The sequence below is a fragment of the Cladophialophora immunda genome (genome assembly GCF_000835495.1).
Source record: "Cladophialophora immunda strain CBS 83496 unplaced genomic scaffold supercont1.2, whole genome shotgun sequence".
In the NCBI taxonomy this organism is placed as follows: Eukaryota; Fungi; Ascomycota; class Eurotiomycetes; order Chaetothyriales; family Herpotrichiellaceae; genus Cladophialophora; species Cladophialophora immunda.
In genome coordinates, this window is record NW_015622542.1 from 423,554 (window position 1) to 450,603 (window position 27,050).

Consider the following 27,050-nt stretch of genomic DNA (forward strand, 5'->3'; position numbering starts at 1 on the left):
CTCTATCTATCTATCTATCCAGCTATCCAGCCATGCATTTTCTAGCACCCTCCCTTCCCAAGGACGTCGGAGACAAAAAGGGGTTCGATGAGAAGAGAGGGAAAGTCGAGAAGGTGAAAAACCACCACCAGCACGAGATTCCTTTGTAGCCTGTGTCGGTTTTCGATCCCATGAAAGCCGCTTGATGAAAGAAAAGAAGAAGAAAAAGGACGCTGTGGTATCATTGCCATCGCGCAACCATCCAAGACCCGTCCGTATGCTATGCCGACAAATAGCGCGACAACATCCCCACACTTCACGCGCTCAGATGTAAAACATGTGTTTTGCGACGTCGGGGTGGAGCCGGAGGCAGTACTTGAACGCGGGCAGTTCGCTGTCATCGAACGGCGTGACTGGATTGTCGTCGTCTCTCGGAGGGTTGTAGAATCTTCGGACAAAGCACCTCGCGCGGTCGGCGACCAGGTCGGCGTAGTAGACGGGCGTGCATGGTCCGACGGAAGTGCGCGAGCGGCCAAAGAGATAGCACAAGTGATATGTCTGGTCCAAAAACAGTGTCAGTGTCAGGGTCGGCAGAGAGAGAGAGAGAGAGAGAGAGGAAGCCGCTCGATCGATCGGAGAGAGGGGAGGGTCCAACTTACCATCTCGCCGATATCTTTGATGTCGTAGTTGTGCGGGTTTTGCAGAACGACGTAATGCACCGGGATGGCCGTGCCCTGAATGGCCTTCTGGCCCACAAGGAAGAAGTCGTTGCCCTCTCCGTAGGTGATCCGCTCCGTGACCACGCAGCCCGGGAGGGGATTGTTGTTGACGCCGCCACTTTTATTCGACTGATACAGCGTGAGACTCCGGTCTGGGGAGCGTGCATTGGGATCCGGGAAGAGACGAGTGTGGTGTCGTTTGATGGCGCAGATAAGGGTGACTTTGGGCAGAAGCTCGACCGGCAGACCCTTTTGCTGGAAAAGCTTGCCCAGAGCTGCTCCGATCTTGCCGTACTCGTAGCCCTTGCACATGGCGAACTGTGACTCTGAAACTCCATCGCGGTAGACGATGATCTGCTCCGGAACGCCGGTGCCCTTTCGCCCTGCTGAATCTTTTCCATGGTTCCGCTCGTAATAGTCCAGAAGTCGCTCGTACACGGGGATGTCGAGATCCAATATCTTCTCGTTGGCCTCTTTCTCTTCATAATCTTTCGTAGAACACGGATTCGCCAGCAGACTCGCCGGCCATTGGGAGAATTCTGCATTGACACTGCCAACCACGGCTGCAACGCTGGGACAGTGCTTTCTTGGTCCGCCTCCATGTGCCACGTCAATGCCGATGATCATTGTCTTGGGCGACAGAATCTTCGGGTTGCAATACAAGGCTTGGTTGACGGTGGTCGTATCCACTTTCAAGTTGATTTTCATGCACAGATTGGCCAGAAAGTCGTGGTTGATGCCACCGTTCAAATTGCCCGGATGTAAAAGGCTTCTGGGCCAAAGCGCACCAGCTCCTCGTCTCAGCACATGACAAACGGTGAATATTCCGACAGCTTGCTCTCCGACTCGTTTGATGGCGCCGTAGAGTTCCGGATCTTCGGAAGGGAGAAGCAGGACAACGAGTTGGATCCCTTTTCCTTTGAGATTTTTGAGTAGCTTTTCGATGGCGGCGTAACGCTTCTGGAAATTCGAGACCGTCTTCCACCTTGGAAACAAGTTCTCGTCGGCATACTGCTGTTGGCTCATGTCGTTGCGGTTCAGTGGCGTCCACTCGAAACTCTCGATGCCATATTTCCGCAACGCTTGACTCAGGTGGTTCACAAAATGGGTGCTTCCTGGTATTGGGCATTTCGGCGACTTGGTGTTCGCGGTGAGCTCGACGCAGGACCACCTCTTCCCGGAAGCTGGTTTGACAAATGCTGCGTCTCGGACATTCCATTGGCCAGCATTGATGGAGGCTCCGTTGATGAATTTGGTCTGTTTCGGGTTTCCCTGAGCTTTGTACATGAGATCAGGCCGGGCCAAAACCGTGACTGGCACTTTGGCCATGTTGGGGTCAATCTGCAGGCGAAATGCTGCCGCTCCACCTTCGCTGAGGTTGTTCGAATAAAATGTGCGCCTGCCGTCTGTGACAATCATGTTGTAGTTTTCATTTGGGTACCGAGTCGACAACCGGGGTATCTCCCTTGGTTTAATCCGCCCAGGAAGGACTTGAAGCAGGTTTGCTGGGACCGTCATGCACCCTTTTTGTGACTCTTTGCCAATCTTGACAACGTAGACATGGGGATTCATCTGCCAATTGTGCTTCATGGAGAAGTAGTCCCTCACTAGGCTGCCAGAATGCTGTTGGTTGATATGTTGCATCTGGCAATTATCGGCCCGTGGCTCTCGATCGATGCGCGCAAGACCTTTGATCGCGGAGAACCGATCAAGTCCTTGTTCCTGGAACGTCAGTCTTACCGGGGCTCGGCGCAAGAAATCTTGGAGATCATCCAGATTGCAGTATCCGTTGTAGATGTTCCAGGCATCAATCATATCTTGCACATTCCCATGCTGCCAAAAACAGCCTGTTTTGACGTAGATGTTGAGGTCGACGTGCCCCGAGGAGCTATAAGATCCTCGGACACTTCTCGAGAATCCTGGAATGCTGTAGAGGCCACCTTCTCTGTCCAGCACTTTGCCGGTATCTGTCGTCCAGTCTTCTGACTTTGAAGGGGGAGGTTGGGGAGCGATGCCATAGAACGTCTGCCCTTTTGTCGTGGTCATCGAGGGCGTTTTCTGATCGTTAGAAAAGCATCTTTGGTAAGGTAGATAACTAAAGATGACGTTCAGTGCATTCGTTGCATCATTGAGAGCTTCGATCGATAGCTGCGACACGGCTGTCTGTGATTGTGTAGGTCGACGATAGTGCGCAAAGAGATTGGCCAGAGAGATCAGTTTTGGCTTCTCAAAGACCACTCGGTAGCGGTCACAACCCGGGACAGGACTGGCTGAGTACTCGTCATAGAAATCGAGGTCGCGTGGTTTGGTGACGTCCTGGCCTAGTTGCTTCGCTGTGATGAAAAGCTTCAGGTAATCGGTGGCGACGGGATCTGGAAGCTTCTTTTCCGACCTGAGTTGCTCCATGAGCAGGTAAACAAGTCGTCTCTTCTTCTGTCTTGCGATCGGGCGTGTCTTCTGGTCACGAGCGTCGCCATGCTCAGGCTCAAGGGGTTGGCTCTGGTCGTCTTGTGCCTTTCGATGAATTCTACTGATTTTCAGCTCATAAGAATAGACTTCTCTGTAGTCCCCGAGCGTGATGGCGAAATGGTTGGCCAGCAGCTGTTTCCCTGAAATGTCGACGTTCGGTGTCCCTTGAACTTTTGGACCTCCATCTAACCGACCACCTCCTGAACCAGGGCCCGTGTGCGGTGGTCCCGAGCGGTAAGGTATCTGCGACTGGCCGCCTCTAACACCTGCCTGAGGAGCTTGCCAGTTGGTATTGGCTTGATGATGTGTCGTGAGAACACCTGGTTGAGCTGGCGCCCGGTTGACGCCTGAGCTGAGAGGGGCCACTTGCTGATTTGGTTGAAAATTAGCCACCGGTGGCACATTTGGAGGAGGATTCGACAAGGAATTGTTCGGTCGGCTGTCACCAGGACTGAACAGTGGGTTTGAACGGTACGGCAGTTCCCCGCCGCCAGCATTGTCACTGGGAGTGGAGGAGCGTTTGGCAGGATCCCGGGTTGGGTTGTATCGAGGTATCATGCTGAACTGAGCGAGCGAGTGAGTAAGTGAGTGAGTGAGTGCGTGCGTGAGTGACCAAGGCTTAATCAAAAGAAAGTGAAAGTGACATTTAACACGGTGAAAAGGTCTGAGATAAAACACGTCAGTTAGACAAACCAAGGACGGTTGTTTGAGTCCAACAGCTTCAGGCTGTTTGTGGCAGTAGTTACAACACCAAATAAACTCTTAGTGAAAGCCCAAAGAGTCTGTGCAACACAATTTAACACGATTTTTGTTGGGTTTGCAAAGGCAATCCTTGTGTGTTGTTTGCGACGCGGAATGAAGCAAATGAAGAGCCCAATGTGTGAGGACGTAAACAACGAGGCCTATGAAGAATCTTGGAGCGCATGGAGGTGTACCGAAAAGCGGTCATAATGAGGTTGCTTGTTGGTAGAACGTTGAGTAGGCAAACTGCAAGCACCAAAGACCATAATGCACGAAGCGAACCAGAAGGACCAGGATGTCCATATAACAGAGGACATGCTTTGCAATCTATCTCGGTCAGTAGGAAACTGTAGAGTCTTCCGAACGAACGATGGAGAGAGATTGTCATCCTCACCAATGCTGTGGACATTTCTTGCCGGGCCACCCTCTTCCCTTCTCTTGCCCTTCTGCCTCTCTCAAGCCGGGGTGGCAGTTGGACCTTGTTCAACCCGTCTCTTCAATTCGCCATTGAACTTGTCCAGCTGCTTGACCAAATCTTTCACCATACTGCTGGGCACCAAGACACTGAGTAGGCCTTCAACGTCTTCGCCATGATCGAACAGCGTCTTCTTCCCTCCATCCTGCGCCACAAGCTTAAACCAATGACTACCCCTCAGAGTCCATCCCAGCCATTCAGGCAATGGGCCACCCTTCCACGCAAACTCTGTCTTCTCGGGGTGCCAAGTGGTGATGCGTGCTGTGTAAGTCCCGGGTTTCGCAGTCTCAGACATCGCATTTGTAAATGTGACGAGTGTGCCTAGTTCAAGGGGGGTTGAGTGGGCACGGATGGATAAGAACCATGTGTTCCACTCTGGCCAGCCGGGGAAATCAATGAGGACATTCCAGACGTCTTGAGGAGGGGCGTCAATAACGATGGACGACAATGCCGGCATGGTGGTCACGCAGGAAGGGTTTCCAGCTGAAAGGATGAGTATACCCTAGTAGGGTCGGGGAGTTCAACAACTGGGAGGATGGCCATTTGAAGCGAACGAGGGACGGCACCGGGACGCAGGCACATCTTAAGTAGGCCCCCCGTTATACAGGAGACGCCTCATTGACGAAAGGATTCCAGGAGAGGTTGTTGGCTCAGATGTGGAGTGGCTGAAGGCTCTTGCAGAGGAGAAACACAATGCAAGGGCCAGTTGCGGCCAAGATAAAGGCAGCCGACCGAAGTTTGGTCCGACGCAGCCGAGATTGATATTAATGCAGATACCACGCAGTCGCTATCGATGCTCATGACAGACCTGGGACACCTCGCTGCCTATCCCGCTGTCGCTGGTATCATCATTTGCTAGATTACTTGTACTTGTAGACCTTTTCATAGCACTAATACACTCATCCGGGTTCGTCTGTAATCGTAGTATGCTCAGTCCATCTTCCATGCTCAATGCACACATGCCATCCCATAGGAAATGCTGCAGGATGCACGAACAAAACATCTACCCGTTGATGAGATACCATCAGCTCATTCCCGTAACTCACGTCTTCGTACTCCTCGTCTGCCGGGTCGTCCGTACGACCCGCTCTGTCTGTTGCTTGGGCTTCGTGCTTTTCTTAGGCGCAGTTGTCTTGCCTTGCCGCTCCTTTCCCGCAGCGGTGTTCTTCTTTTCCTTGAGTGGTGGGGATGTGCCCTCCTTTTCTGCCGCTTCATCCTCGTCGTCGCGGACGGCGGCAGCATCCTCATCCTCGTGGACGTGGACTTCATCGTCGGGACTCGTCTCCTCGTCATCCATTTCAACGCTGTCGTCTCGCTCCTCGTCGGCTCGGTCTTTCCCCTCATCGGCATCGGTTTCGTCGACTTTATCGTCCTCCTCCAGCTCCTGGTCTTCGTCGACTTCTTGCTTCTTCGTCTTGCTCTTTCTGCGAGCCGTTGGGTTATTTGTGTTGGATGGCGTGTCTTCCATTTCGACATCGCCTTCCTCTGTATCCGATTCTGCATACGACACCACGTTGGAAGCCCGATTGCTCTTTCGTGATGGCAAGGCTGGACTGCTACCGGGCTCGGAACTCTTGCGCCTCGGTTTGGGTGTCTTGCGAATGGCAAGAGTGCTCTTCTTCGGTTTCTTTACCGCTTTCTTTCGCCCTTCTCCATCATCTGCTCCCTCGTCGAGCCTCGCGGCGTCGCTCTTGCGCTTCCTCTCGGCAACGGCTGCCCGTTTAGCTGGTTGGCTGGCGTTCTTCAACTCCTTGATGTAGGTCCGAATCATCTTCTCCAGTCCAACAGCAACATCCTCTGGCAGATAATTCCTCTCGGCGATTTCCTGCGCCGCTTCGTGACTGGGAAGTGCTTTGAACAAATTCCGGGGAAGGCTGACTTTGCCGGGCCAAGTCTGTAGCAGGTTGGCCCCCTTTGCATGCGCTGGCATAATGTCTGCGTAATTCCGAATGACCGCTTGAGACAGATCGCTAAGAATATACAATCGCTCACTTGCATCATCCGTACCAACGACAGCGTCTCTGGCACCCTTTACACGCTGTGCAATGTGGAATATCAACGAGAGGTTGTCCTCCGTGGCAACAGTCCAAAGATAGAAAACGATATATTTGGCAAAATCCAGCAAATCTCCATCAAAGTCGTCGCTGTCCTGTGTCGGAAAATCTGGATGATGAACCAGTAAACTGAGCAGACGTGCAAACGTCGACTCCATAACATTTTGATGCATTTTCTTGTCCGACGAACTTACTTGAAGCTGCTGCCGAGCGAAGAATTGTACACGCGCTCGAATCCACGTAACGGTCGATGTCCGCAATTCCATGTCTGGCTCAAACGCTAGGAGGAAGAGGGCCGTGAACCACCTATGAGCCAAGTGGTTGAGGCCTAGGTACTTCTTCAGTGAGTTGACAAACCCAGCACGCACCGGATTGGGCGGATGAATTATAATCATCACGATCGAAATGAATGCCTGAGGGTCAATCAAGTCTTCGAACTTTCTCTTGTGGCTGCAGAGCTTCAATATTAGATGCGCAGCCGTGAGCCTGAGCCTGTTCTTCTGTGCAGGGGGCGTATCTTTCGAAGGCGTTATTTCTCCTTCATTCTTGATCAAAGCGATAAGATGCCTGGCTATCTGCTTGGCCAGTGCCGCAGACTCGTCGGTATCCATGGATTCGTCCTGGGCACGGCAACGATTGACGAGAATCCTGAGCGCCAATTCTTTGGCCCTAGTCTCGTCATCTGCTCTCTCATCCCAAGCACTCGGGTCATTCTTCGTGCTAGGCGACTGGTTTTTAAGTAAGATATCCGAGAGGGCAAGCTTCTGAATGGCATCCGAGTCGACATTTGCCGCGGCGGGTGCGAGGAGACAGACCTGCGCTACCGTGGCGAGGCGGGCGAGGAAATGAGGATCGTTGGACTCAACACCTGCCAGCGCCTTTGACAGCAGGTCTTTTGCATACATTTCCTTCTTGTCAGCCGCCATCATGATGATGGACACGGCGTGTTTCGCTGCCCGTGGGGATTTCGAGAACAACGCAAATTGTGCTAACGCAGTCAGGAACTTGCGGTCCTTGGGCATCTCTGAGGGATATTTTCGAGCGAATGCCGCACATGCCTTGAGAGTGTCAGGGGCACCATCTTGCTCGGATTTTGCACCTGATGGTGCCTCCTCCTCAAGCTCTTTGCACAACGCCTGGATGTGGTATTTGAGAACTTCTGGGTTTCGAGCAGAGATTTCCTTTAAGACCTCGTGAGCCACCTCGCCCAAGCCACCCTCGTCGGTTCGCGTTATAGCCATGATCGTTGGGACATGACTCCGATTATAGGCGAGCAGTGCACACCGGTATAAAAGCTGTTGAATCGTATCAATGAGTGATTGCACGCTCCCCGAACTTTCGCGTATGCGTTTGGCGAGCTCTTTGATGGCCTTGGTAACTGTGCGATAATCATGCTCAGCACCAGTGGCAAATCGTATCAACTGATACCAACGACGGTTGTGTTGCTTTGCAAACTTCCACAGGTCATTGGAAACCTCGGAGGGTTCGGGGAAGCTTTTTGAGAGCTGCTCGATCATGCGGGTGAGACGGGCCTCAAGTGTTGCCTCTAACGAGTCGTCTTCCAGAACGCCTCCATTGTATTCCTCACAGGCCTCCAGGAAAACCCTCATACCTTTGCTCATTTGCACCTGTCGGTTTTGAAGGCTGAAAAAAACCGCGCGCGGTCTGGTGTCCAAGCTGTGGACGAGTGTCAGGATGCGACGGGCCCTGACCGCATCAGGATCGAACACTGATTCTTCTTGAGGACCACCCTCTTTGTCTCGGCCTCGCTGTTTTTGACCCTCTGTGCGGGACCCTGTGACTTTTGACGGTGGAAAGGAGAGCGGCAACAAACTTTCATACAGAACTCTGTCAATCACAGCGTGGACGTGCGGTTCGTTGGTGAAGTAAGCGCCAAATATACGGTTGGGGATGTCTCCAATGCTGCTTTTGACGACTTCATTGCCCGACTCGATATCGCTGGAGGCGACACCCCAGATCCGACCGAGCAATTCAATCGCTGCCTCTCTGACGTGATGCTTTCGATCAATAACACGTTCAGCCAACGAAGAAAACACGGTCTGCTGCTTCGCTAAGCCGCCATCTGCACCCAGAATATTGATCATACTCCCATAGGGGAAGGCATCAATGGAGCGAATAGCCACTAAGCGAACATGCTCTTCCGGATCGCGAAGCATCTGAGCGAAGCCGGCAAGCAAACCCCCAAGCTCTTGAGGATCCAATCCGATACCTCCAGCCGAGGTGCGCAAGATTCGAGCAGCTGCATTAGCCCATGCTTCGCGAACAGCATATGACTTATCATTCCGACGGCCGAGGAAGGACTGATACGCCGAGGCGTGGACCGCCATGAATGGTTTGGGAGAGGCCGGGGTCAACAGGGGATTTGTCGTTTGCGATATGAGCTCTCCTGGAGAATCGACGGAGGGTAAGGGATAAGCAGCGGGATCGAGGGGTACGGACGGAGGAAGTCCAGCAATGCCAATCCCAGCTGTAATGTCTCCAACGGTTTCGGTTGCCATTCGACGGAGGGAGGCGGAATCCGCGGAGAATTCTGCCTCAATATGAGGGATGACATTCAGGAGGACATCTGGGCACGCGCGCCACAGCTCTCGAAGTAAACGATGGGCTTTTCGCAAATCAGCCAGGCCTTCTCTCTCTTCATCGTCGCCGTCGGCATCTGAAGCAGTACGTCCGTGAGAAGGCAGAGGAACGCCATTGGCACTAGCGGCATCAACAATCACAGTCCCGAAATACTGGGTGATCTGGGCAGTCATTTTCTCAGGACAGGTAGTGCAGAGCGACTTGGCCATGTTGTAGGCTGGAGGGTAGTCTTTGAGGAGCAACGTCCCTTGCTTGGTGTCCTGAGGATCCCGTTTCTTGCCTTTGGCTCCATGGTCCTGGACATTTCGGGCGTCCACGCGCATGAACTGGGAAATGATAATGTCCGTGACGTCCTGAGGGAGAGTTACCTCGTCGACGACTGCAGCCAGAAGATTCTTCAGGTGGTATTCCACGCTCTTTGAAACCTCCACGCCCGAAGCATTATTTCCAGAGCTGGCGACAATATCAAATGCCGTGGTGAAGAGCGACGTGATTAAGTTTTCGTGGTTAGGAATGTCAGTCACCAGCAAGATGCTTTGCGACTCGGCCAGGGAGATGAGGATGTAGACATGTTGCGCATTGTACGCATTGGTTGGATCCGCAAGCGCAGGTAGAATAGAATTGATAATAACCGTGAAAATGTCCTACGACTTCTTGTCAATTGTATTGTCTTGGGTTGTATGCCATAGTGAGAGCCTACCTTTAACTGCGCCTCGACGAACGGCGCATCCGGGGCGCAGATCTTGAGAACATCCACAACACAGGAGACAGTCCAGGCTCTCACACCTTTGTCCTTGTGACCGAGAAGATTTGGGTTTGCCAGGTCCTGCGCAAGAGTGGTAAAGGCACGCGAGTCGACCTGGTCAAGATCGTAATTTCGCAGCTGACCGGCGAGTTTCTGGAGTCGCGTAAGAAGGTCTCCCACGGCAATCGGTTTGCCGGCGCGCCATGTCAGAGAGTCGTCGAACTGAAGGCCCGGTATATCGTATCGATGGGGAGTCTGCGCAGCCTCTGCGGCGGCGGCATTGCGAAGCCGAGTGGGCATGTTGCAAAGAGGGGTGTCACGGGCCGATCGTCATGTTTGGGGGAGGGCGACTAGGATAGGGCTGTTTTATTGGAGAGTGCTCACAGGCAGAGAATAGCGGTAGTAGGCGACGAGGATTTCGATTGATAGGCCGAGTGATCTGATCTGAGGCGGGCAGACTGCACTGGTTGAGGAAGTAGGAGGTGGTGGTGTTAGTAGTGGTCACGGCGGATGATGATGGCAGCGGCTTGAAAATGTTGGAGACGCCAAAAAACGCGTCCGCAGCTGAGACGCGTCCATTCACTGTCGAACTCGGTCTCTGTTCTAAGGAGCCTTTGCGTCGCATTGTACCTGGTATTGCCCACTGGAAGTCAGCTTCCCTGATACAGTTTACTCGTCCTCGATTCTATGGTTTGTTGCATTTGCTGCGACGTCTGGATCCTTTCACTCGCCTTGTCGTCCATCGCAGGCATCGACTTGCCCTCGTATCCAAGCAGAGAGACCGAGCTAAGAACGACGCCCTTCAACTCGCCCTCCCTCTCTATTGAATATCGAGTCCCTCAAACGTAACCACCAGATCGTCCTTTTCGCCATGTGGCGCCGGCTTCGCGGCGTAGACACCAATCCAAACCTCCGTCTCCTTGGGCAAATCCCCCCACCAAGTCACTTCTCTCAACGGTAACCTCATTCCACTCTCACTGACAAGCCAGACCCAAAGGCTTCCGTCGGCTGCATTCTCTATCTCAACAATGGCAGTGTACTCAACACTCAAAACCTCGGCAAGCAGAGGCCTGAGGCTCCAATCCGCCCACCGATCCTTTGCCACGGTGCCGACCAAAGGCACATTGTCGAGGAATTCAATGCCTGTCTTGACCCAGCGAGTAGTGTCACTCGTTTTTATGACCAAGCACAGTCCACCTTGATCGTACTTGTCTTTCCAGGGGGCCGAAACCGTCACCTTTGCGGATTTGAACGAGCCGACTGTGCTGGTTTTGTATATTATTGGCGCATTGAAGGAGTGCGTTGCAGGGGGCTTGTCCCAAATATCTGTTCCCGGGGGACAGGTGATCTGAAAGGAACCAGAAAGATCTGGGATCTCATGGTTCAAATGAACGGCCTTGAAATTGGATGCCATGGTGTAATTGCTGGGCTGTCGAATGTGCGCTACAAGGTCCAGAAGACTCTGGCAATTCTGGTGGTGAACAGGTATTCAATCCGTCAAGCTGATGTCTCCTCTGTCTGCGACTCAACCACTCAAGCACTCTTCTTCGAGAGTTATATACGACGTGGAAGTTGGCAGGATGGATTTGTCCGTTCTCCACGTTGCTCATCGGGATCCTGATGTGGTACCGAGGCCGCCAATCAAGAGGATAATGCGCCAAATTGGGAGCGGGCCGCCATTCTCGCAATATCCAGACGGAAATTCCGTGAAGTTCTGTGGAGGTTACTTCCCCGGATTGATACCTAGGAACGAAGTTGCGACAGACACCACCGCCAGATCTATCCCTCCGAAGACGAATAAAGAGGGACATCGAGAGAGATCTTTAACTGCTGCTTCACTCATTGTTGAGAGGTACCGAGCCAGTGTATGTCCTCAGATTTCATACTTTATTCAGACAAAACCCGAACTGTCCTCGACCCATTGAAGACACAAAAGGACCGCATTCAATGCTACTCTGGGTTACAGGATCAAAGGATCACTCCTCAGTTGGCTCCCTTCAAAAACCTCTCTCGAACGATGTTCGAAATTATTCTCGATTCAAGATTGTACCGCTGGATCTCTCCACAGGAGGCTGAAGCTGCTGTGCAGGCGGACCGACTCAAACTGTTAACGACATTTCACGTGTGAAGCTTTTCCCCATCATTCCCGTACAAGTCTCGCTCACCCATTTTTGGGCGCCTCCGCGAAAAGTTTAGCCAGGCGCTCATCCAGCCACTTGACGTCCTCCATGTTCCCTGGTGGTCCACCGGCCCAATGTCCCCAGATGCTTGGATAGACATCCAGCTGACCAACACCCGGAGCCATGTTTTTGACTTCATACTCGGAATCATCGGGTCTGTTAGGAAGCAGAAGAGCGTAAGTGGCCGAACAATTTGATAGTGGTCGGAATGGCCAAGCGGGCAAGAGGGCAAGAGGGCAAAATAGTCAGGGCAGCAACACTTACGGGAAGTACAGATCCGTCTTGCTGGGCAGAACCAAGGTCTTCGCCTTGATCGCCCTCATGGCCGCCTCAAAGTCTCCATTATAAGGTTCTTGCTTGCTGACGTCTCCAGCCTGCCAGGTGTACAGCATGACCAACAGATTCTCGGGATCCTTGGACTGAGCCCAAGTCTCCCAGAAGTTTACCATGAAATCCTCCAGGTCTTTGGCACCGTAGGCCGATTCGTGAAGCTTTGCGCGGTAAAAGGCCTGCGAGAAGCCCCAGCCAGCGTATCCTCTCCCGAAGGCCTTGAGACCGGTTGCCTTCTCGTGATCGGTCCACTGGCGGTTTGATTTCACGGAGGCGGTGTCCTGAGCATTCTCGACCCTGCCAAAGGTACTCCCCGCGGAACTGAGCCCTTTGCCTGCCAGCAGGGCGGATTTGACGCCTTCCAAAAACACCTGGTTGTGGATCGAGGTCTTTGCGCTGCCGCAGAAGGGCACGGCAATGTCCACGAAGTCGGGATACTGGGTGGCCCACTGGAACGACTGGGCGGCGCCCATGCTCCAGCCGAGCACGGCCCTCAGATGCTGGACCCCAAGCTTCTCTGTGAGCAGGCGATGTTGGGCTTTGACATTGTCGTAGAAAGTGACATCCGGGAACGGCACGACATCCGAGTTGGAAGGGCTGATGGACTGGCCGTTGCCAAAGAGGGCGGTGATAATGATGAAGTATTTGTCCGCGTTGAGGGTCTTGTCGGCGCCAATCAGCCACTCGTTGTCGGAGATGAGGCCCGAGTACCAGGATGGGTAGAGGACGGCGGGGTTGCTGGACGAGCCAAAGGTCTTGTATGCTATCCACGCCTTGGGAATGGTGGCGCCGCTTTGCAGAGCGAAGTCGCCCAGTTCGTATGTCTCGTAGTCTGCAGGCATTGCAACTTCTCAGAGAGGAGAATGGCGATGGATGTCTCGGTTTGATCTCCTGTTGCCCTCAACGCAGGGTCAGATGAGTGAACAAGAAGAGCAACAAAGGATATGTGATGCCTCCTCTTCTCAATCCGTGCTCAAGTCGAGCACAAGACCTGTCCCCTCGTATCACCAGCACATGCCGTGAAACTCTGACCCCGCAAGGTCGCTCATCTCCACTCGACGCCTCATGAGGAATGGTTGCTTCTGATACCGTGAGGGAGGAGGTGACGGTGATGGGTGGTGGCGGATTTCTCCCGCCGTCCGAGAGTGAAAGAGTGAGACGCAGATTGGGATCCAACCGGGAGAGGGAGAGGGAGAGGGAGGTTGTAACCAGAGAGTGACGGGGACCAAGATGGGCGTTGTGGTTTAAGGTTCCCCTCCATTCCCCATGTTCGTCTCCTGCTTTTATACTCGGTACTGCTGCGCTTGGCCAACGTTCCTGCACGGATGAGAGGTCAAGTGTCGATCAATTGTTATCATCGACTGGCTCGACAGGTAATGGGCGCGCTGAGTAGCTGTTGTTGAAGCGCAGGCATTGATCGGTGTAGATGTACGGAAAAGTCATGACGTAGAGTTGATAAAGACAGTGACTGCGACTTGCACCCGCAGCATGGTCTACTGTCGAGATTTTGTAGATAGACACAACACAAGTCACGGTTTTCCACCTCTCTCTCACTTTGTGCAATTTACGGTACCCTCAGTCGCAGATCATCGGGCAAAAACTGAACTCTTCCTCTACTTGCGTCCGGACTTGATGCCCTATCCCCACTGTCTGAATCGAGCCATTTATCCTGGGGTTGCAGAGAACTACGATTTCTAAGCTATCTGGGACCTTTTGTCAGGTACACCACACCGTTGCCCGGAAAGCCCGATAAAATCATAATCTCACAGCTTACATCGCTTACTTGTGCTGCCCAGGTCAACTCCGGCAGTGACATACCCAGATACACCTCCCTGAGAACAACCAGCATCAGGCCCCGAGAACCATCGTGTTGAAACAACACAACATCAAACCAAGTCTACGAGACTCAACCAACGTTCACACCCATCAAGGATACCCCATCTCGATCCCACCTTCTTTCCCTGTTAGTTGCCTCCGCCCAGAATGTCTGCAGCCCCGTCAAACCCACAGGAGGCGCAGGAGAAGCACGACGCAGAGGCGAGCGTGAAGCGCAATCCGCACGGCGACTTTGGCCAAGTGCAGGCCTCGCGCCCGGACTGGGACGAGGCGCGCACGTGGCGATTCACCAAGACGCGGAATCCCGAGTGGACGTACGGATCGGGGTCGGGAGCATCCATCTCGAATACCACGTCTGAGAAGCAACACATCAGCATCGACCCCTACGCGCCGGGCCGGCAGCCGGTGCAGAACTACAAGCTGCTCATCAGCGGCATCATCCCGCGGCCGGTGGGCTTCCTGTCGACGCGGTCGGCGGACGGGGCGTCGACGAACCTGGCGCCGTTCTCGTACACGCAGCTCTTCAACCACGACCCGCCCATCTTCTGCGTCGGGTTCTCGGGCGGCTTCGACAACGCCAAGGACTCGCTGCGCAACTTGATCGAGAGCGGCGAGTGCGTCATCAACATCATCTCCGAAGACTTTGTCGAGGCCGCCAACGCCTGCGCCATCGATCTGCCCTACGGCCTGTCCGAGTGGGGCGTCTCCGGCCTGCATCCCGCCGACTGCGAGGTGGTCCAGTGCTCGCGGGTCAAGGAGAGCGTGTTCAGCGTCGAGGGCAAGCTGGTCTCGACGCAGGAGTTCGAGTCGCGCTCGCCGAAGACACCGGGCAAAAAGACCGGGGTCTTGGCCATCATCGAAGGAGTCAGGTTCTGGGTCAGAGAAGATGCCATCAACGAGGACAGGACGCTGATCGACCCCGCCGTGCTCAGGCCCGTGGCTAGACTGGGAGGCATCACGTATGCCAGAGTCGTGGACGGGTTTGAGCTTCCCAGGCCCGTCTTGAAGGACGAGAGGGCCCAGGGCAAGCTCGGCGAAGAGCTGCTCAAGGAAAAGGTAGAAGGACAGTGAGATAGACGGATTCATGTTCGAGCGTGGTTTTTGGCGGTCTTTTTTTTTTTTTTTAGAAACGGGATCGAGAAGACAAGTCTGAGGACTAATGGCGATAGATAGATCGCAACGGATATTCAATAGATGGATGGGAGGATTTCACGAGAAGATGGGAAAGGCTGGATACATAGCCGAACTAGAAATATTCGCATGGCATGGAATGTAACCTCATATTTCCAAACGAATGTATATGGCAGGTCAACCTGCCATATGAACGACAACATCATATATGACATATCCCCCCTCTCTCCACCCTTCAGGCCGCAAGGCAGGTGTCTGCATCTATCCATGTCTTCGTTGAAAGCTGTTTTCAAGCAAGTTGCAGGACTGAATCCCCGAGCTGGAACGGATGTCGGGTCGTGTCCGCCGTCGATTGGGCAAATAGACAAGCCTGTGTGTTGTGGTGAAGGCTGGGCACCATGTCTTCAGAGATCGAACGAGACGAGCCTTCTCGTTCGCCCTGCTCATCATCATCTTCCTTCCACTCTGGGAAACCAATGGAGGACGCCGAACGAGAGCTCTCGCCGCAAGGCCTCGTCTGTCCGGCAGCATTGCCTCCCCTTGTTTCACGGCACCCCTTCTCTTCCCTTGCTCTGCCACTTGTAAAGTCCGTATTTAAAAGAACTTGCCCTTGACTTCGACGTGGCTTCTCACAACTCCCTCTCCATCGGCGTACATTTCTCTCTCCGAGTCGCCCGTGACGGGGCTAACTCTTCCCGTGTAGAAGCTCGCGGTCGGCGCCGCGGGCTTGTCCAGCGCATCGAACTTCGTGCCGCGAACCTTCGCGAGGGACCACTGAACAGCGAGCCTTAATCCGAACGCACCGAGCGCCCACAAAAGCCCACCAACGGGTGCAGCCACGAACGCCCCGAAGGCGGACCAATCGTTCCCGTACAGGCCCGCTTCAAGCAACAGAAGAGCCCCCGCGGAGCTGGCGTCTCCCTTGTAGAAAACAAGACCGAATAGGAAGACAGTAAATATACCGCCCAGTCCTCCCACTACCACTTCAAACCCGCGCCAGGCATAGCATCGATCGTTGAGACCGATGACCAAAACGGGGATGGACGACGCGGAGATGAGATCGGAGATGAGGTAGATCTGTAGCACGGACGGTGACTTCAACGCCACCACTACCACGGGGACAATGATCAACACAACCGTCGCTCGGAGAATCCAGAGGTTCAACTTGTTGCGGAAGATGTCGTTCGACCCGGTGCTCACCATGGCGGATTGAAAGCTGTCGAAAGCGGCGGTGGACAGAGCAACCGTCATGACGATCACGATCCCCACGACCCAGGCGGGAAGCTGCTCCAGTAACAGGAAGAAGGCGATGGAAGACTGCTGTGGCGGGTCGCCCAAGGCCCCGGACCACCCGGCCAAAAGCCCAGACACGCCACAGAGCGTCAGGATGATGGCGACGGCCACGGTCGCAATGCTCACACCAACCCACAGATCTTTATCCGTCTTCGCCGCAAACGTCCTCATCCAAAACCCTGATATGAAGAAATCGTTCGTGAGGATCGCTACTGGGAGGATGTAAACCAATTGCCAGCCTAGCAAGCTGGCATTCAGGTATCCGCTCTTGTCAATCAAGTCTTGTTGTACATGGGTTTCCACGCCCACAGTAATGCACCCAATGATGATCAGCCCTACGACCATGGCGCCTTGGATGTTGTCGGTGATGAAAGAGACTTTGAACCCGCCGAGGGAAGTGTAGATTGTGGTCACGGCGCACTCCACTATTACGACAGGGAGGCCGTTGAGCCCAGTCAGGGCATTGATGATTTGTTGGAGAGCAGAAAGCTCGGCAACCATGTAGAGGAAAAGGGTGATAAGCCTGATATTGGATTAGACGCGTGAAGACCAAAGGAAAGAGGAGGAGGTCCGTACGTCAAGGCCGAGAGATACAGTGCAGTAATAGCTCCATATCGCTGTCGGGTCCACTCGGTAAGTACAAAGCCCTCGGGACATTTTCTCCTGATGATGGGCCCAAGATAGGCAAAGACAAGAAGTGGCAAGGCCGAGGAGAGACTGTAGACCACAAGGCCCTGGACACCCGCGATGGTGGAAATCTGCGGGTACGAGAATAAAATCCCTGAACCCAAAGCTGTTTGCCGAAAATGTAGGACATTTGTCAGTATGGACGATCTTCACGAATTAGGGGAAGGGGGGACAGGGTTGAAGAAGCTGGCAGCACGTTTCCCACGCAAGCATTAACTTGATCGAGTTTTGACGGTACAATCTCAGCATTGTGTGATCGGCATTTCGCAGCTCGTTTCATCTCTGGTTGCTTGAATAAGAAGCCAGGTGGATGAAGGCCGAGGGAAACGATCAGACACAAGCGCCCGTAGTGCTGCACATTGGCCCTTGAGCCTTTGGCGTTGGAAGGAAGCCACTCAACGCCTGTACCTGTTCGAGGTAGACAATCAGAGTAGAGGAGCAGAGCACGGAATCTCTTCTGTCGGCCAAAAGCAACAAGAGCCAATGGCGTTGATGCAAGCATACGAACCTCAGATGGAGAGCATTGCTCAGTATGCCAACGAGTCAAAGTATTGTATCGATCAAACGAGGTCCTGTATCACCTCGAAAAAGCTGGATATATCGCCCCATTGCTGGTTGCACCGTTGCTGTCGACGGTGCCTAGCCCTCGTGCTGCCGCCGCTTCAGGCTGTTGCTGCTCTTCGAGCACACTCACCCGACGCGATGAAGTTGAGGGCCAAAGGTATGCCTGGGAAATGTATCAGCCACCGAGTCTTTCTTCCAAGGCGGAGTCCTCGAAGGTTGGTCGGATGGAGTCATGTTCTGTACCCTTCTGTGTTCGCAAAGTGGCGAGATACTCGCCCTTTGTTTGGTGCCGCAGCGTCCATGCGACGAAGAGACCGAAGACACTAGTCAGGCACCTTGTTAGTCTCCTTCTCTTGTTTCGCGACATGAGGCCAGGGTTATGAGGTGCGCACAGGAAAGCTGCGTAAGTAGTGTAGATGATGGCGTTGGACGCCTGTTGAGATGGTTGACCCATTGTGGACTTTGCCGTGTCAATCACTAACGACGACTTTGTGGTCTTTCGTGGTTATGAGTGTCTGTACAGAGTGCAGAGCTCTTGTACTCTCTCAGTCGAGGCGGAAGAAGAAAAAGGAAAAAACTTCGCAGGCTCATCCGGACGTGGGGCAACTTGGTTTTCTTGTGGTCTTGGGCATGAGCTCATGCGACATCAGCTCAACCTCGGGTTATGACAAGACGCCAGTCACACCATCCCGCCAATGGCGACCATAGCACCCTCGCTAACCGGCTCAGAAGCCCTCCGACCTGCCCACTGGACACGGTGCTCTCTGCTCCAGCTGGCACTTTGCTCACGGTGTAGAAGGACACCAACACTCAGCAATATCCATATCAGCTCATTCGCGTACCAGTTAATCCCACTCTCTGGAGTCATATTTTCGTTTCACACTTCCGCAAATACTCGATCCGTTATCTCTTTCAAGTCGTTTCGAGTCCGAACATGTTCGCCGCCTGCATCTTTCCTGGCAGGTCAAGGCACCCAAACCCCATTTGCAGCGTTCAATCATTGCGAATTGCACTCGCTTTTTCGCACGGATCCTCTGCAAACTCAACATGACATCCATACCAATCGTCGCTTCGAATAAGATGGCTTTTGAATTGGACTGCGTGGCTGATGTTGGCGAACCGGAAGACGATGGTGCGAATCTGTTGCAGCAGTCAGCTGGAGCTCGTATTGGAAGTCGTGAAAAACCAGAACTTATCAAACTCACCCCGTTGCGATACGTATCCTGAACGGCCTCGACTTGACGTGTGCCAGTCTTTCCTTCAGCAAGCTTGTTCAAAGCCACAATCCCCCAGTCGTCGTCGGCGCCGCTCACCTTGACCACACGTGTCGCTCCACAGTCAAGATATCCCTGCAACATTCCAGAGACCACATCCACCTGCTCTTTCTTGTGCACGAGGACAAACCACTTCCGGCCTTGATAGCGGATTTCTAAACCTTTGGGATACTCGGCGTAGTAGCGATCGCAGGCGTCGGCAGAGGTAAAGGTGACGTGGGCCGAGATTGTGATCCGCTCAGGGTTGGAGTCAATGAGCCTCATACCTTCGATAGCACCACCATGAATCAGAGATTGAACGAGGGTGAAATCAGTACCACGTGGTAGACCAGTGAGGATGACAGTACGTGGGCGAGATTCTAACAAAAATTAGTGACCAAAGCATCCAACAGACTGAGAAAGTCTTACTGGATTTGTTTCGGGCAGCTGGTGCCCCCCACGACTTGAAGCGGACGAGGTTCTCTCTATCCTCTTGCTCATCATCGTCGTCATTATCCTCTTCGACACTGTCGTCTGTGTCCGTGCTGGCGGTCACCACAATGGTGGGGGACTGGGTATGTGGCAGGGGAGTAACACTGTCGCTTGCTTTATGAATTACTGGGACGCTCTCTTCCCCACTGTTCTCCGCGACTGTGCTGTGTCCATGCAGATTGGGAGTAGATGTTGACAGAGGCTTGTCTTTGACAGCAGCCGCAGCTGTTGGTTCTTGCCGTTCCTCTTCATCCTCCTTTACGTTGCCAAGCGCATGCATAGGTGGGCCTTCGTTGAAGCTGGGAAATGGAACTACCCCTGTCGAGTCCCTCACTTGCTCTGAATCTGCGTGCATCGTCAGAAAGTCTGTGATATGGGATAGACTCTGGGCTTACAGTCATTCCCGTACTGCTGCTCATTCTTGCAGACATAGTCCACAACAGGAGTGTGGCACGAAACACTGTCAGGACTCTTCTCTTGCCAGGCTTCGTGCTGGTCAGCTGATGAACTTGTTAGTCAACTTGAAGGGCTACCACAAGATATACTCACAGCTCTTATTAGGCCCGTCGTTTTGGCTCGCGCTGGCTCGGCGGTTGACTGACGTTCGTTCAGCATAGTGGATCGAGGCAGCATCCGGTGTGCATGGGTTTGATTCTTGGTCCCCATCTGTTGCCAAAGATGAGCAAGCGTGAGAAGAATTCTCAGCCTGGAGGTTGACCGAAGGAACATGATCACTGGCGATGAAATTATGGGCCAAATTCTGCTCTTTTGACTTTCGAAATCGGTCAACCACATTGTTCATGTAACCCTGAGTCTGTTTGCTTAATTCCGCCAACTTGTCCTCGGTGAGGTGCTCGATGCCAGGCTTTTTTCCGACCAGGAGTCTATGCTGGGTCGGCGTCAGTGGCCGTTTATTAGGGATGTTAGGGTGCTCCTCGAAGAGCACTTGCTCAGCATCTGGGTTTGTCGGCTCAGTGACAAGGCCATTTTGATCTTGAACTAAGTCAACCCGAGCAGATTTTTGCGTCGAGGTTACTTGAGGGAACGGTGATTGGAACGGTGCCAGAGGGCTCGCATCAGGTCCCCGTTGATGTGACAATTGAACACCTTGTGGATCATTGCTTGTTTTAGGGAGGCCATTTTCAACGTGACGATTGGCGACGGTGATCTTGGGAGAGAAGTCCTTGACAAAATCAGCGCTAGCTTCGTGAAGATGGGCTGTCAAAAATATCACTTACTGGACTCTGTGGATTGAGCTTCGACCAGGGATCGTTGAATTGTGTCTCAGTCTCTGCAGACTTCGAGGTGCCTCTGAGCACCTCTAAGAATCTGGCGATATGGGCAGGATCGTCGTACAGCGATGAAGCGGCCATGATTGCAACGGCACCGGTTCTGGGGTTTCGTGAGACAGATCGAGGAAGGCGCAATGGAGACAGCAGTGATTTAAGGAGAAGAGAAAGAAGTTGTGGGTTGTTGTTGATCTGATGAAAGGAAAGACTCAGGCGCGGTCAGCAACAGTCGCACTCACCATTCACTCACAGGAAGAATGAGACTTATGGACGACCATGGTCACTATCGACTCGCACCCATCCTTGGCGATCTATAGATCAGTGAAAGTCAAGTTAAGAGCAAAAGTGACGAGGAAGGTATGCCCGCTTAGGTGGCAGAAAAAGCTGCGAAACAGCTTCAGCATTTATATTTCTCCTTTTTTCCATGAAGAGGTCTCTTTTCACAATTGATTCTCACAGCCGCGTCGTTCACGTCGACGGGAAAATGCTTTTACAAGCTCATGATATCCCACGTTTGAGATTTATCTTGCTCCGAACGCCATCGCTATGCTCAAAGATTTCATGAAGGCACTGGCACGAATTCCCAGTTTCTTTCTCCTTCCATAATGTTTTCCTTGATGACCGCCAACCCCCGGCGGCCGCAAAAGCCTGCATGTGAGGCTATCCTCGTCACTTGGTGGAATGACCCATTGTTGGGAGGCAACCTCTCATCTGCAACCCAAACCGTCTCCTGCACCTGCTGCCATGGTTCCTCGTGTCGTCTCGGGTTGAACTTGGGTTTGTTGGTGAAAAGGTCAATCAACCAATGAATTGGTGTATACAGGCGTTCAAAACGTCGGGTAAAGCCCAGCCACGAAAGGGTCCTGGAGTCGTAGGCCACTCGAACAAAAGGGTTCATGTAAATTCCTGAATTTCCAGGCTCAGGATTCTGAATGTCGGCATGGATGAGGCAACATTCCGATGCGTCCCAATAAAGATCCTTCTCCGCACGAAAGCGATAAGGTGTGGAGAGATTGCTCGGGCTCTGGTTGCCCGCGGTTATCAACTCGGGTCTGCTAGGCCGTGCCTGGAAAAATCGTGCATCGAATGCAACCATGCCGCCCCAACAACTCTTAACTCTTACTGCATCTTTGCCGTCCAGGACATCCTGGTGGCTGGTCTCGTCACCACCGGCCGCAAACCACGGGTAGAAGGGAAGCCCCATGCTGTATCCCTCAGCATCCCTGGTTGCAAACGTGTCGTAGAATTTGAAAGGATTGATAAAATCAACCGCGCAGGCAGCTCTGTAGTCCGTGACGCCGTCGGCGACGGTATGTGTTGAGAAAAGTAATTGGGCAGCGTCAATCGGATGAAAAACGACGTCGTTTAGGTAGAGGAGTTTGTCGAACGTGGTGTTTGAACCTTCCAGCGGCCTCAACGCCCGGTTTCGAACCTCAGCCAGATACTCGATGCGCTTCACCCGCTCTTGTCCATGTATACGGATGTGGGGGAGGTTGTCGATGCTCAAGTGATCCTGAAACACCAAAGCGTGGTCGCACGGCACCCGCTTCTCGAGTTCCTCCAACGCCTCTTTTGCCTCCGGACCAGAGTCGTTGACATATATCGAGAGAAATGCGTTCTGTGGTCCCAGCAACTGTATCAGCTCTAGAACGTTTTCCGCCCAATCTCCACTGAGGAGTTTTCCCCCCTTATCGTAGATGCTCGCTGCAAGAAACACTTTTTGATTTTGCAAATTCACCCGCCCTGGTGTCTCAGAGGCTCGTGCCCTTTGTCTTAACGCTCTATAATGGGGCGGAAGGTGAGTGTAGCCGGGGAAAAAGACGCCTCCCACGATGACGATGGCGGCGATGGTGGTGAAGAATATGTAACAAAACAAAGCGAATTTTCGAAGGAATGATCTAGGTGTACACACGTATCGGCGAGGAAGTCGTTTTGATCTCGTTCGAGGTCGTCGAGGAAGATACTGCTTGCGTAGCCAAGCAGGGGCTAGGGAGATGAACTGGGAGGAAACCCCCCGTTGGGCGACACCAGACACAGTCTGGCCTGTAAGTAAATGGGAGTGGAAATCATCGTGGTCCGAATCGTGCTCAAAGTAAAGTAAGGGGTTGTCTGTTTCGTCTGATGTGCGCGTACTCGTCCTCGACAACTCGTACTCATCCGACTGTAGACAATGAGAATTCATGATTTGCGGGGACAAGGAGTGCGGAGAACGAAAAGTCGGCGCGGTAGCAAAGGAGAGGAAGCCGCCATATGACTTGGAAGTCAGTCAAGACTTCAAGGAGAATATAGACGTTAAGAGGGAGGTGACGCCATGTGTAAGGTATGTAGGAAGTGTGTAGATGAAGGGAGGCTGTGGGATATTCAGGGCGCAGGCAGACGGCAAACAGAAAAAGTGGTAACGCGTTTTTGGGGGGGAAACGGTCAGAGGATCCAGCCAGAGGAGAAGGATGAGGGTTAGGGCCCTTTTCAGCTGTGGGCAAATTGTCGCAGAACCCAACGGTGCGGATGCCACAGAGAGCATCCCAGTAGTAGCCAGGCGCAAGGACACGTTGATTGCGCGGGTGCACAGCCTCCTCAAGGGTGTGGAAATGGGAGATGGGAAAGGGAACGTGTACCTCGCAAAGTCTGGTGGGAACTAACGTTCCCTGTGGAAGTGGGTTGCGAATGGGTGTGTGACTGGCTGAAGAAACCCTCGGCTGCCCCCCTCTGGGCTAGATCAACATCCCCCGAGCCACCACGACCGCCTAATTGCCCCCCGGTGACCCCCCCAAAGGCTAATGCCCGCAGGCCTTGCTTCTGGAATGGGCAGCAGAAGCGATACGAGGGTCAGGGCCGCGGCGAAAGTGATTTAGGTTCCTGATCTTCTGCTTGATGTCTGAACAAACAAATCAGCATCCATCACACATCAACCCATTCCATCACGCCTACTCGTCTGCTCCAACCCATTTCATCAATATCACATCACTGGCCCCGTCTGCTGCAATGGCTGCAATAGCGAGAAGCTATGGTTTGTCCGCTTCTCAGCCAACGCAGTGAGCAAGTCGGCCAATCACCCACCCCTGATTTCTCTCAGCTCGCAGCAATTTAACAGCCCTGTGTCACAGGCGTCCGGATTTTGCCCCCGATGATTTCCCTTGGCCGCGTTTCAGCAGCCTCGGCCTCCCAAACGGTGCTCCACGTTCCAGCAGTCAGCGAGCTATTTAAAGCCTACCGAGATCGCGACAATGCAGTCAGAACCCCTTTTGCCATAAGGCTGACGGCGGCAAATGAGGCTGTGGCACACGCAATTCGATCATTATCTAAGCTGAAGCAATACGCAATACGCAAGGCCGGAACACGGGCAAATACATACGCACGACATGAGTAACCCGGCAGGGGTGCGTTCTGCTCGAGCGCCCGGAGAGGGCACCCGGTTCAAAAGAGAGGGATTCGAATCCATCACGACCATTACGACATCATCCCGCTCAATTATCGCTTCCTCTTGCTTTGCCCGTGCGGACACCAGTCCGCTCGACTTGGCTGGACAGTGACCTGCCAGCTGCAGCTAAAAGCACCGCTAGCGAGACTTTCTGGGGTTGCAGGGAATCATGATTGCACCCCCAACACCACCCACCACAAGGTGTCACCACGCGCCATGACGACAAAATACACCCACCGCTTGCGTCTCGAGGCCTCTGTGGCCATGTGCCACGGGCGACTGACCACCTGCAAAAGACAACGAAACCAATCCATGAGGTAAACAGCCAGTTTCGTCCAACCTGTGCCGGACCTGTTTTGGGTAGTGTTGCAAAATAGATTCCCACCTGGCCCATTCGCCCTTGTCTCTAAGTCATGTTGGCACTCTACAGTCATCGGCTACTCGAGCAAACCATCGATACAACCCCACAGAGGAAATGTGCCCTCGTCAGGACTTGCGAGCTCATATAGCATCACCGCACGAACAGCTGGTAAGCGAACTACTGGGCGAGTGATGCACACGTTACCATGTTCCTCGCGAGCAGCGCACTCTGTCGCCCAGCTACCTGGCTCGCCAGCTCACTGGTGCCGGAGTCGGAGGGTCTCCGCTGAGATCGGCAACATTCCTCATGATGGACAAACCTATGATTGATTCCAAAACTAACCGAGCTTACTGAACTTGGATAGAGTTCCCATGATGAGGGCCTCGAGGTGGTGAACCATCTCTCCAACCTCACAAACGACTACCTCTGCCATCACCCCCATTCTTCTGGACGTCACGAAGACAACAAGAAGGCTAACACAGATAGAACGCCACTCAGGAAGGTGCAAAGCCTCCGACTTGCTCTCCCTTGTTCAAAAGCTCATTGCCTGCCTCGATTTCTGCACGCAATATATTATTCGATGCTGGAACCTTTGAAAACCTCGGCTGTTCCAGACTGCTAACCCGCTTCCCATTCCGATCCTTATCAGCCAGCAGCTTGCCGCCTTGCCACGAAGTCGCCTATGTCTTTCAACACTGATCCCCTCTTTCCACCTTGGTAGTTGACTTTCCGCATCCATTCCTCTACTGTCTTGATCCTGTCAGGATAAATCTCGTCCAGCAACTCCATATTCCGGGTCGCTCCCAGACCGCCACCCCAAAATTTCCACCACGCTGTAAAGTTCTGCCGCCAGGTCATCGTGGCTGGTGTTCCATCAATATTCGCCCAATTGGCTGGAGCATTGGGATATGGTTCCTTCTTGGGGAGATACTCCTCGAAGGAAATCCTGCGGTGGATTCCCTTGCGACCTGTCACACGCGTAAATGCCGATGTGATGTCCGAGAAAGAGACCTGATCGGTGGCCATTTCGAGGTTGATACCCGTGGAACGTTCTGGGTGGTCAAAGATCCACTTCACGAAGACGCCGACATCCTCGAGAGCCATGAGGGGGATTTTGCCATCCTCTATTGCGTGTCGTATGGTTAAATCAGCACTGTCCACGGTAGGAAATCATGGCGGAGGGTGACTGAGTGGCTGCTTTGCTTACCGGACGGATTCTCCCATACGAGGGTCCCGTCGTCAAGTTCTTCTGCTGGCATCAACATGCCATCCAACAGCATGTCCTTCCCGGCACGAGGTCAGCATCCCGACGCAGACGGACTCTGGCAAGCCTCACCATGTAAGGGCCAACGGTGAAGAGGGTCGAAGCCATGCCCTTCTGATCCTGCGCAAGGATGAAATCTATTTCGCGTTCAGTCCATGAGCACCCCGAAAGTCTTGCCTAACTCAGCAGTGTTACTCCGCTCCTGACATTGCGCCAGTTGCGTGGCGCGAGTTGCACCAGGGAGCACCATTCTCAGGCACATGCCGTGCCTAAAGGACCAAGAGAAACACAACGGAACTCACCACCAACTCGTCCCTTGGCGTCATTATGCCCCCAGTGAAACTCCTCCCTCCATCCAGCAATCCTCAAGGCATAATCACAATTCGCCCAGATGTAATGCTTCAGCCCCTCGCCTCTGGCAATCTCATAGCAACGGAATGCGAAGTATAATTCCTTCATCTCCCCCAATATGAAGCCATCGAGGTTCACCCATGCACCGTACGCGCCTTTGAACGCACGGTGCAGGTCCGCTTCCGACTCCTGCGTACCTTGGATCAACGTAACGTTTGGCAGGGAGGCGAGGGATTTCGCGCGGGTGGAGGAAGGGTCTCGAGTAAGGACTCGGACTGAGTATTCCGTGGAGGCGGCGAGGGCTAGGGTGAAGAGAAAGCGTGAGTGAGATGTCAGTTCAAACTGCTAATGTCAAGGCAACCATGTCGACACGAGATAACTGGGTGCTCTTGTGGTCCGAACCGTCGACTTACTTTTCACGACAGGCATGCCTTGGGCGCCCGTGCCGCCAATGACCAGGATTTCCTTGCGCTGCGACGATGCCATGTTGCTTTCCACCTTGTGTTGCCTTGTCTTCTTGTCAAAGTCGGTCTGTCCTACTTCTTCAGCTGTGCCCTGCCACCGAGTATTGTACCAGTAACTGGAATGGGTGGCCTGTCGGACTTCAAGTTCCGTGACTGGAGCTGCTGCTGCGGGGCGAGAGATGATAGACCTTATATACTTGTATGGATATATTCCTACACAGCCCGCGCCACTTACTTTGTTTCGACCTGTCTTGTTTTGCTACAATACCCCGACACCTGGGATCTTCGATCTGGTTCACATCCAAAGGGAGAACGCGCGGATCGATTTGACGATGACAATGCACGAAGACTGGC

The 27,050-nt window shown here is 53.3% G+C and overlaps 10 protein-coding genes across 11 annotated transcripts; 1 reads left to right on the forward strand and 9 right to left on the reverse strand.

Annotated features, from left to right (window-relative positions):
* Positions 1–11: 11 nt before the first annotated feature.
* On the reverse strand, positions 12–3,725 carry PV07_02527 (uncharacterized protein; the record flags this gene model as incomplete). Its single annotated transcript, XM_016389147.1, has 2 exons — positions 12–537; positions 639–3,725. 2 exons carry the CDS (start codon positions 3,723–3,725, stop codon positions 304–306), a joined length of 3,321 nt encoding a protein of 1,106 aa, XP_016251049.1. The 3' UTR covers positions 12–303.
* A 638-nt stretch (positions 3,726–4,363) lies between these two features.
* On the reverse strand, positions 4,364–4,840 carry PV07_02528 (uncharacterized protein; the record flags this gene model as incomplete). The annotated part of the gene is made up of 1 exon (XM_016389148.1): positions 4,364–4,840. The coding sequence occupies one exon, from the start codon at positions 4,838–4,840 to the stop codon at positions 4,364–4,366; it is 477 nt and encodes a 158-aa protein (XP_016251050.1).
* A 337-nt stretch (positions 4,841–5,177) lies between these two features.
* On the reverse strand, positions 5,178–10,285 carry PV07_02529 (uncharacterized protein). Its single transcript, XM_016389149.1, has 2 exons — positions 9,739–10,285; positions 5,178–9,682 (listed from the first exon to the last, which is right to left on the reverse strand). Exons 1-2 carry the CDS (start codon positions 10,081–10,083, stop codon positions 5,426–5,428), a joined length of 4,602 nt encoding a protein of 1,533 aa, XP_016251051.1. The 5' UTR covers positions 10,084–10,285; the 3' UTR covers positions 5,178–5,425.
* Positions 10,286–10,327: 42 nt separating this feature from the next.
* On the reverse strand, positions 10,328–11,343 carry PV07_02530 (uncharacterized protein). Its single transcript, XM_016389150.1, has one exon. The coding sequence runs from the start codon at positions 11,195–11,197 to the stop codon at positions 10,604–10,606; it is 594 nt and encodes a 197-aa protein (XP_016251052.1). The 5' UTR covers positions 11,198–11,343; the 3' UTR covers positions 10,328–10,603.
* Positions 11,344–11,815: 472 nt separating this feature from the next.
* Positions 11,816–13,218, reverse strand: PV07_02531 (uncharacterized protein). The gene is made up of 2 exons (XM_016389151.1): positions 12,228–13,218; positions 11,816–12,119 (listed from the first exon to the last, which is right to left on the reverse strand). Exons 1-2 carry the CDS (start codon positions 13,133–13,135, stop codon positions 11,945–11,947), a joined length of 1,083 nt encoding a protein of 360 aa, XP_016251053.1. The 5' UTR covers positions 13,136–13,218; the 3' UTR covers positions 11,816–11,944.
* A 632-nt stretch (positions 13,219–13,850) lies between these two features.
* PV07_02532 (uncharacterized protein) lies at positions 13,851–15,254 on the forward strand. The gene is made up of 2 exons (XM_016389152.1): positions 13,851–14,013; positions 14,090–15,254. The coding sequence occupies exon 2, from the start codon at positions 14,277–14,279 to the stop codon at positions 15,198–15,200; it is 924 nt and encodes a 307-aa protein (XP_016251054.1). The 5' UTR covers positions 13,851–14,013; positions 14,090–14,276; the 3' UTR covers positions 15,201–15,254.
* A 37-nt stretch (positions 15,255–15,291) lies between these two features.
* On the reverse strand, positions 15,292–18,501 carry PV07_02533. Of its 2 annotated transcripts, XM_016389154.1 has the most exons (5): positions 18,197–18,501; positions 18,048–18,127; positions 17,749–17,967; positions 17,130–17,346; positions 15,292–17,076 (listed from the first exon to the last, which is right to left on the reverse strand). In XM_016389154.1, exon 5 carries the CDS (start codon positions 17,052–17,054, stop codon positions 15,855–15,857), a length of 1,200 nt encoding a protein of 399 aa, XP_016251056.1. In that variant the 5' UTR covers positions 17,055–17,076; positions 17,130–17,346; positions 17,749–17,967; positions 18,048–18,127; positions 18,197–18,501; the 3' UTR covers positions 15,292–15,854. The 2 variants fall into 2 exon arrangements, with proteins under 2 accessions (XP_016251056.1, XP_016251055.1); XM_016389153.1 differs by having other exon boundaries at positions 17,130–18,127.
* A 296-nt stretch (positions 18,502–18,797) lies between these two features.
* On the reverse strand, positions 18,798–20,922 carry PV07_02534 (uncharacterized protein; the record flags this gene model as incomplete). The annotated part of the gene is made up of 6 exons (XM_016389155.1): positions 18,798–18,944; positions 19,010–19,437; positions 19,487–19,894; positions 19,945–20,049; positions 20,099–20,732; positions 20,788–20,922. The coding sequence occupies 6 exons, from the start codon at positions 20,920–20,922 to the stop codon at positions 18,798–18,800; spliced, it is 1,857 nt and encodes a 618-aa protein (XP_016251057.1).
* A 213-nt stretch (positions 20,923–21,135) lies between these two features.
* On the reverse strand, positions 21,136–23,287 carry PV07_02535 (uncharacterized protein). The gene has a single exon (XM_016389156.1). The coding sequence runs from the start codon at positions 23,018–23,020 to the stop codon at positions 21,398–21,400; it is 1,623 nt and encodes a 540-aa protein (XP_016251058.1). The 5' UTR covers positions 23,021–23,287; the 3' UTR covers positions 21,136–21,397.
* Positions 23,288–25,262: 1,975 nt separating this feature from the next.
* Positions 25,263–25,721, reverse strand: PV07_02536 (uncharacterized protein; the record flags this gene model as incomplete). The annotated part of the gene is made up of 1 exon (XM_016389157.1): positions 25,263–25,721. The coding sequence occupies one exon, from the start codon at positions 25,719–25,721 to the stop codon at positions 25,263–25,265; it is 459 nt and encodes a 152-aa protein (XP_016251059.1).
* Positions 25,722–27,050: the final 1,329 nt, after the last annotated feature.

Bases quoted from the DNA above. Each gene is read 5' to 3' on its own strand.
- PV07_02529 (XM_016389149.1), bottom strand. From the start codon at position 10,083: ATGCCCACTCGGCTTCGCAATGCCGCCGCCGCAGAGGCTGCGCAGACT. The intron at 9,683-9,738 runs GTAGGCTCTCAC...AAGAAGTCGTAG, and splicing joins TCGTCGAGGCGCAGTTAAAG to GACATTTTCACGGTTATTAT.
- PV07_02530 (XM_016389150.1), bottom strand. From the start codon at position 11,197: ATGGCATCCAATTTCAAGGCCGTTCATTTGAACCATGAGATCCCAGAT.
- PV07_02531 (XM_016389151.1), bottom strand. From the start codon at position 13,135: ATGCCTGCAGACTACGAGACATACGAACTGGGCGACTTCGCTCTGCAA. The intron at 12,120-12,227 runs GTAAGTGTTGCT...GCTTCCTAACAG, and splicing joins AAGACGGATCTGTACTTCCC to ACCCGATGATTCCGAGTATG.
- PV07_02532 (XM_016389152.1), top strand. From the start codon at position 14,277: ATGTCTGCAGCCCCGTCAAACCCACAGGAGGCGCAGGAGAAGCACGAC.
- PV07_02533 (XM_016389154.1), bottom strand. From the start codon at position 17,054: ATGGTTGCCGAGCTTTCTGCTCTCCAACAAATCATCAATGCCCTGACT.
- PV07_02535 (XM_016389156.1), bottom strand. From the start codon at position 23,020: ATGAATTCTCATTGTCTACAGTCGGATGAGTACGAGTTGTCGAGGACG.